General features: G+C 33.8%; 1 protein-coding gene across 1 annotated transcript in view; it reads right to left on the bottom strand.

Moving 5' to 3' along the window:
* Nucleotides 1-7,205, bottom strand: part of LOC117119636 (MAM and LDL-receptor class A domain-containing protein 1-like) — a 25,510-nt gene extending 18,305 nt beyond the window's left edge. The window contains exons 1-2 of the mRNA XM_033264468.1: nucleotides 7,109-7,205; nucleotides 918-1,308 (exon numbers count right to left, since the gene is read on the bottom strand). Coding sequence (XP_033120359.1) covers nucleotides 918-1,308; nucleotides 7,109-7,169 — 452 coding nt within the window. The 5' untranslated portion in view covers nucleotides 7,170-7,205. The remainder of the gene's footprint in view (nucleotides 1-917; nucleotides 1,309-7,108) is intronic.
* Nucleotides 7,206-9,333: the final 2,128 nt, after the last annotated feature.

Below are 9,333 nucleotides of genomic sequence, written 5' to 3' on the forward strand. Positions count from 1 at the left end.
AGCCCAAGAAAAAGAACGACTACCATAATGCTTTGTCGACGGGCGAGTGGAATGAGCAAGTAGAGATTCTGAACTAGATCTCAGAGACCTCTTAGGAATGTAAGGATGAATGATCCAGAGAGTATCCTGGAGACACTTGAGGAAACATTTGGAGAGCGTATGAAGAACAGTCCTGCTCATATTCGCAATCAGATTCCGATGATGAAAGTTTAGATGAGGCACCAAGACGTAGCACCAGATTACAGAGAAAGCTGCTTAACCAAAGATGTCAATCCATGCAATCCTCTAGCGACAAAAGACTTCAACGTTTAACCGCCATTGATGATTAAGTGTACTAAATCGACTGTAAATTATTTAAACATATACAATATAATGTAATATCTTTATATAATGAAGCTAAGTTTTTTCCTACGTTTGAAGACAAACTTAATTTAAGCAGGGGAATGTGGGGATGCTACAGGGAATAGCCCGCCCTCAGTGTTTATAATCCATCCTGTAGTTTTTAAGCGTCGTTTTTAAATCCTATGTCCGTTATTGTTTATCGTGTATGTCGCCGAGAGCTCTACATTGATAGAAGCGTTCTCATAATTCTGTTTACATTCCCCGCCATTACTGCTATGTGATTGAAGGACGTCGCTGTCCTCTTTATTAGTGCTATGTTAACTGCAATAAAAGTCAAATTCACCATCGGACCAAACTACAACTGAGAGACGTGTTTATTTCTGTTTGTTCGCCATTCCTTCCAAAAGCGACGTTAAGGCGAAATCATAGACAAAAGAGTTTCCCCCTAAGAGCCGAATAAAGGTTTAATTAAATTTGTAATAACTTACAATTACAGCTTATGTGATATGTATTCATGTATCTGTTATCTGACGTTATCATTTTAAAACATATGACTATCAAGTATGTGACATTACCCAATTCTTGGCTCTACAGTAATAGCTCTTGGCTCATCTAAATTATCATAAATGAGTTTGGTACGTTTGTTTGGATCGTCCAGGCTTGCAACTTCAATGGAATTTGTTCCCGTGTCAGTCCAGTAAATGTTACGGTAGACCCAGTCAATAGAGATTCCATCAGGTATGTTAGCCCCAGTTACAATAACCTCTGGTACACCATTGCAATTGACATTAGTACGATAGATCTGATTCGTTGACACGTCTGACCAGTATACCTGCATTGTCTTGAAATCATAGTCTAAAGCCACGGCGTTTTGTTGATTTTCTGCGATCGTACGGTATTCCCCCGTAAGTGGGTCATATTCATTTACGGTGTGAAGGTCTGCAAAAAGGATGAGTGGGTCTGCATCTACAAAAGTAGAACATTTTATTTAGTATAAACTATAATAAATATATAGAATGTAACTTAAATTGTTTAGTTTTTCCTACTTTTTATATCAAATATCATTAAAAAAAAACACGACATTTTCGTTGTGTCGGGTAATACAGCCTGGTTGTAATTCTGGTGAAATGAACTTTCTGGTCTATGACGTTTTTCTTTATGTGGTCCTCATATCTACACCGTACTTCGGATCGTCACCGAAAAAAAACCAACTAAATAATAGAAGTCCCACTGATCGTCATTTTGGGGATCCCAAAACGTCGCAAATACGTCATCACGCAAAACCTTCGAACCTACGTGAAGATCACCAGAAGCACTTTTGTAAATTGCATAAACAGGCGTGTTGAGTGGTTAAAAGATGTGAAAAAAAAAAACATTTTTCGAAAAAATAGAGGAAAATGAATTTATGTCGTGAGAGGGCGTATACCTGGCAATTTTGTAGAGGCGCTATATTTGTTTTAATTTGAGGGGTAATTTAATAGTTTGCATTCGACATGTGAATCCTCTCTTTGCTTTGCTACCAAGCCTCGCACACCACTTTGATTTTCCCGCCAACCTCCCCTGCTCCCTCCATATTTATCAGTGCACTAGGTATGTGCGCGTGTACCCAGATTATTAGTAATTAATTAGTTTTTAGGTATATTGATTTGATGCTAATTTGTTAAATTAACGTTTTACAACTCTTCATGTACGATTTATATTGTAATCGCCATTGAAGTATTTATGTATTGATCACGTGTCAAGTATATGTCGAATGTAACCGTCTGAACTTATATAGTCATTCTATATATTTATCTTATATATTTTTATATACTCTTTATATTTAATCTTTAGGGGCAACCTTATGTTCCCATTCTATAAAATGTTCATGCTAATATAACGACATCAATGGGTGGCTGCCCCATTACAAGTTTTGAGTTATCTATATATTAAATTGTTTTTCGTCATTGAATAAAATGACAGTTCCCATCCAATCCGGTGTTTGCTTTCTTTGTTTCGTCTTGTACTCGCGTCCTGTGGCATAAAATAACATATCGATATAATTTCGTGTAATGCTAACTTATATTATTTCAAGAATATTTGTATTTTAACATTAGGCCTAATTTAATGAAATGGGAAAAAATGTCTACACTGGTATGTCACATATGGCGTCGTGGCTTCACTTTTTGTCTGTACAATGATGGACACATGAGCAATCCAGCTATTATAATAGAGATCAAAGAGAAGCCAAGATTCCTTTTCAAGATGATCTTGCGATTTTGCCAGCTAAAGAGTTTTTTTTTTTTAATTAATGCTGCTAAAAAATCTTTCTTTTTTTTTCAATTAGGCTGATAATAATAATGAAACATGCCAAAAAAAATGTGCTGGACTAACAAACATATACATACAAATTATACAATAAATATCATGCTTTTGATATAATTTATTACCATGGAAATGTACGTGTAAGTTTATATTAACAATTTTCAATCTTTTAATAAATTTACGTAGCCGGCAATGCTATAAAATTGCCTATTAACAGCTTTTACAAACTGAATATATTTACAAAAAAAAAAAATCCTGTTGACCAAGCCCAATAGTTCCGAAAATAATTGTGCAAGAATTATTTTATCCACTTTACAATACTATTAGTATCATAAAAGATAACGTCAGTCAAAATGTATGTAATATCTCGAAACCAAGCCCATAGTAACTTGATTAGAAGAGCAGGGTCTTCTTTTCAAGATAACCAAAGAAGACAATTTGATACAACAATTTGCTTCGCTGTCTAAACAAGTAAAAAAGACCTGATAAAAAGTTGTCAGAAGGAATCAGATATATGCTACATGTTACTTAAAACATGTAAAATACTACTTCCAATTTTGAACAAGATTAGCATAATATTATAATGAAAATTGGTCAATTAATCTATTCCTGTATTTAATTTGTAATCCCTTAGTCATAATAATGTTTTCTTGATAGGAATTTTTTAATTTCATTCATTTAAAAAAATATAAATTTGACGTGGATATTTTTTTAAGCAATTAGAATAAAATTTCGATACAAAAATCCCCTGCTGTTTATGAGCGCTTGGAGCATTTTGGACCAAAGCGAGATCAAGAAATTCATATGGATCAAGCTACTCACACTGAGAAAGTTGGTACTAGTCCCTTATTATTTTGTTTCTCTCAATCTGGATAGCGCCACAAACGATTAAGTTTATTTAAAGCAAATATCTTATAACATCAAGATAGTATTCTCAGCAATTTCTGCGTGCAAATTCTATAACAACGCAGTGTAGTGCTCGCAATTACAGTTGGTTTTTATGATTTTGTTTTTCTTACTGAACTCCGACGTTTTTATTTGTTACGCGTAGGGTCGCGGGGAGCGCAAATCTTGTTATTACTTTGATTTAGAGACGGAAAATAAAATGAAGTTGGGAACACAAAATGGAATTTGATATGATGCGCATTAATCACAATAACAATTTTAAGATTTTTACATTGGTTCTTCCCAGTGGTTGTTTAAAATTTCTGCATTTTTGTATGGGCTACCGCTTTATCACTTTTTTTCTTTTGGTAGTAAGAGTTAGGTCACTCAGCTTTGTATAAAGAGCAGCCCTTAAACGTAAAAATAAGCAAAGGTAGTATCTAGGACGATTTAGTTTACTCTGAGTTATGCGGCCTCTACAGCTAATGTACTAGTTGTGTTGGTCTCCCTTTCCACGAGGTTCTACTAGAAATGCCGGATTCCTAATGATGTGTGTCACATACTTTGCCCAGGCATACATGGGAGAGGCCACTACAACACGCAGGTTGTCAGTTTACCGGTTATACAGTAAGTATGTTGTCAGATTGGCTTATGACTTGAGGCCAGAGTTCGATCTCGACGGTGGGAGGATTTTTTCAATTCCATTTAATAGCTACTGCCCGACTTAAGCTTGAGGACCCCAGTCAGTTAGGCGCTATTCTGTCATCGACTGTATAGACTGGGTGCGTTGGACTAATAGTTTTAATTAGCTTGACATTGTAGTTAGAAAATACACCAAACATAATTTTGTTAGGTGATTTTAATGCTCGAGTCGGTGATGGCAGGGCAGCTTGGTCAGCCTGTTTAGGGAATGTTGGTGTTGGAAAGATCAATGATGATGGACCGAGGCTTTATGAACTCTGCTCTTATTTCGAACTATGTATTACTAATACATTTTTCAAATCAAAGATATTTCACAAAGTTTCTTGAAGACACCCCAGGGACGTAGCCAGGATTTTGTAAGGTGGGGGGGGGGGAGCCGTTATGCGAATTACGTATGACCCCGGCGGGGCCAAGGGGCGAATCCCCCTGTGAAGTAGCGCACCCTGAACGTTCTTAGGATTGTATGAGAGGATAAAGTGAAAATTGCAATAGACGCATTATAAGGACAATTCAATTATGGGATTTTAATATATCATTGTAAATATAATAATATAATCATATTTACTTAACTTTGAAGTTAATTAATCAACGCACTGTATTATTTTGAGAAGATAAAGTGTTTCGTTATGAAACGATTGTCAGTAGCGCGCATGCGTGCTGAATGTGCATATTTGGAAGGAGACAGCGGCTGCAGGGTCAGTCGAGTTAGACCGAATACGAAGTGTAATCATGGTGACGGCCTGTTGATGGGTAGTGATAATGAATGTAAATTTAGCGGAGTATGAGAGCCTGAGAAGCTATAAACCCTGCCAAAGAAGTAAGAATATTTATTTAACGATGAGTAGGGTTTAATCTTGGTTTAGGTTTAGGTTTATATAATTAGGCTTGGATTACGGTAAAGGATAATAATGGATTACTGCATATCATCAGGGATAGGAATAAAGTGTTTAGGCCTAATAGTGATCGCTAACAGTTAAGCTTTGATTATTTATAGTGAGTAGGCCTAGTTGTGTTTCTGCAGTTCATAGAACGATCGTATTTGTGTTAGGTATGCAATAATAACATTCAGTTTAATCAGTTGATATGGTGATAGCAGCCATGTTGTGTCGCATGTGTTTACGTGAAGTTGGCGGCGCTAGTTAAATAGTCGTATGATATAAGGTTGAAGTTGGTGGCGCTATTTAATTTACTTAAAAGACGGTAGTTTTTAGTTTTTATAACGCCTGTCATTGTGATATTCTTCTGGTTGTTTTTACAGATTGAATAAAACAAGCAATTTTACAGTTGCATTATACATTAAGCAGGAAGTTTCTAGACTGTTCGTTTTCCGGGTTTCTCTGACAAACCATAAAGTGAGGACGATTCTTTATTTTTCGTAACGATTATCTTTTTGTTTTGAAAGTCTATCATCTAGGCCTATGCTTAGTCGCTAGCAGGCTTCTCTATCTAGCCTACAATATTCTTACCACTTCTTAAAAAGATACATTATTCTGATTTATTATCTAGAAACAAACATAACTCCTTTAAGACATGGTCCACAATTAATCATTTACTTAGGCGTAAAACTAATAAACAAGATTTACCAGACAAATTTTCTACTATTAAATTCATCCACTCAGAAGAAATTACTTGTCCAAAAAAATTATTAATGAATTTAATTACTATTTTACAAATATCGGTTCTAAGTTAGATTATGAAATAAAAAAAACCACATGCCACTTTTCATCTTACCTTTGTAGACATTGAACTCTTTTTCTTGAATTTTTATTCGTAAATGAGGTTTTTAATTTGATTTCGTCATTAGATAAAGTAAGGCTACTGGTTATGATAATTTACCGGCCAAATTAATTTTCCTTGCTGAACCCCATATCCCAATGCCTCTTTGCTATATTTTTAATCTTACTTTTGAAAAATCTGTCTTTCCAAATGCTTTAGAAATTGCTTGTCTTTCACCGGTATATAAAAAGGGTGTAAAAACAATATTTGTAATTATAAGCCTATTTCTGTTCTACCTGTGTTATCAAAAGTCTTGGAAAAATTATTTAATTCTCGATTGATTAACTATTTTGAAACATTTATATTATTCCATAAACATCAGTATGGTTCAGAAAAAAAATCAGTATCAAACTCTCCTTAATAAATTTGGTAAATAATCTCCAATTTCATCTAGACAATTCAAAATTTATTTTCTGTATTTCTATTGTCTTTTCCAAGGCTTTTGATACAATTAATCATGATACATTACTTTCTAAACTAGGTTATTATGGAATAAGAGGTAGACCCATAACGCTACGCTGGATTTCTAATTACCTTAGCAACTGAGACTTCAATTTGTATCTTAAAATAACCTTGTTTCTGATAATTTACCTATTAAGTTGTGGTGCCCTCAGGGATCGGTGCTCGGTGATTTTTTTTTTATTTTAGACATTTTGTTGATGATTCCAATTTATTTAAGCCTTTATCTGGAAATCTGTTAAACCTTAATGAAATTAATACACAGTTTCAAAAAGTAATTGATTGGTGTAATGCCAACAAATTAACAATAAATACCAATAAAACCAAGTTTATTGTTTTCCATTCAAAAAAATAAAAATATAACCATTAATGGCTCTATCAAGATAAATGAAATTTAAAGAGCATTTTATTGAATTAAACAACAAATTTAAAAAAAAATCGGGTTGGTATCTTGTTTAATTACGGCACTGTATCCATGGGACACACTTAACTATGCTTTATAATGCTTTTATTCAGCCATATCTAATTTATGGCATTGAGGTATGGGGTAATATTTATGAATCTTATTTAAAGCCTTCGCCTTTATAACATGGAGAAATCCATGTACAAAATTATTAAATTATAGTGAAAGACCACATACCTTTCAATGGGAAATTAGCTATTAAAAGCAACACAACCAAGTGACCAGTTGGCATGTCCATGTTGAAGAGCTTATTTTATCTTTGGTTGTTCAAAAGGTACAGGGAATGCCTATTAAATGACGATGAGGAAGTATAAGTCTTTTAAATACGCAGATGTGTCCATTGGGTGTTCACCCGGAATTACTTAAGCAAAAACCCTCGTAAAAACAATCAACTGTATATCATAATGGAAATGTGTCGTTTGCTAGTATAAATGTCATTATCTGTAATATATGACTTATCTTGTCATTATATATTTCCCTATAGTTTGCTCTCCGTAGCTTTTCAGCCAATCACAGACTAGATAATATTACAACTGAATATCCATAAAAGGAAGAATACAGGACAAATAAAGACTGAATAAAAGCTACACTTACAGCAACACCACTTTCAGATTTTGCTTAATACTGACTAAAGTTAAGTCTAATTATTTTTTAAAAACTAATTATGTATGTTCTTTTAATTATTGGAAACTGGCCCAAGTCAACTCGACCCATATTAACTCGGCCTCCATTTCAACTCGGTCTCATGTCAATTGATTATTGGTGTTAATGTTGCCTTTTATTCTCTCATTCATGATTTCTTTTTTTTTTATACGCTACGTTAATTCCGTTATATTTAGATTCACTTCACTGTTGGGAATCCTATCTCAATGGTTTTGATATGTTCACAGTGTTAAAGAGACGTGGATATATGTCTCACTACCTCAACACAAATACTTTCGAGGAAATTTATCAATCAGCCTACAAGTCACAGTACTGAAACAGCATTAAACAAATTATTGAACGATATATTATTTTGTTTATTCATAATAATTACTCTGTGGCTCTCATCCTTATCTGCTGCCTTTGATACTATTGATCATAAAGTTCTTCTCGAAGACTGTCAAATAATTTCGTTTTCTCTGGCAGAGTTTTTAAACGGTTCTCCTCATACATTTCAGCTAGAACTCAAAACATCAATACGGTATTAATAATTCTTTTTTAACTTCGAAATTCTAAAATTGCGGTATCCCGCGAAGTTCTTTACATCTTTTATTTTCGTTATATCTCTTCTGTAGCCAATATCATTCGTTCACACGAAATCCAATTCCATGTGTATGCTGACGATATACAATTATTTCTTCCTTTCAACCCATCTAATCAGCTTTCTGATAAACGTCAAAACTGTTTTTGTGAAATCGAATAATTGATTCGTCATATAATTTGTTAAAACTTATTCCAAAAAAAAAACCGAATTTATTATATTTCACTCTAAATTTAGTTCATTACCGAATAAATTCCATCGCTTGAACTAAATACTGTACAGTTGAAATTAAATCTGCAACATCAGTCTGTAATCTCACTTTCCAACAGCATATTAGTTCCATCTGCAAATCATCTAACTACTATCTTCGAAATATCCACCGAATCAGACAGTACCGTGACAAAAACTCAGCTGAAACTCTTGTTCATGCTTTTATTTCACCAAAACTCGATTTATGCAATTCCTTTCTTTTTCGGCTGCCATCTTCTCTTTACCGGCTTCAAAATACAAAATTCTGCATCCAGCGTGTGTACGCTTATGTATTGATTGATTTAAAATTGCCAAGTTGCAATGATATTTTAGGGCCGGGTTGACTCGATTAAGTTTCGCCCACCATATCGATAGTGATCTATATAATTAAGCTGTTGTCTCGGTACGTGTGTTTGTCCCAATGTTAGAAATTTGGTGGGGAAATCAATCACAACTTTAATGAATAAACCCCTTGAGTATAATTCACATATCTTGGTCACATTATGTGAAGTATAGACCTTTATGTGTCGGGGAACTTCCTAAGTAGGCAGTTCAATTTATGTTCTGAAAAAAACTAAGTGTGTGTTATTTAATAGTTTTTGCATAAATATGTATTGCTCAAACCTGTGGTCTGATTAAAATTTAAAAAACTATGCAATGTCTGAAAGTATGCTATAACAACTGTCTTAAGATGTTTCTAAAGAAGTTTTGCAGTGCTAGTGATCTCTTTGTCACCACTGGCTTACCGTCGTTTGGTTAATAATATACGAGAAAGTTGGTTTTTAACTGTCTAACAAGAATTGACAAGTCTACAAAATTATGCTTGTTTATACCGAAATAAATTATATATAGATATATACATATAGATGTATACATACTTATATATATATATATTTATATTGAAATACAC

Source organism: Anneissia japonica, unplaced genomic scaffold, assembly GCF_011630105.1.
Source record: "Anneissia japonica isolate Jap-2015-1 unplaced genomic scaffold, ASM1163010v1 scaffold287824_len104088_cov138, whole genome shotgun sequence".
Classification (NCBI taxonomy): Eukaryota; Metazoa; Echinodermata; class Crinoidea; order Comatulida; family Comatulidae; genus Anneissia; species Anneissia japonica.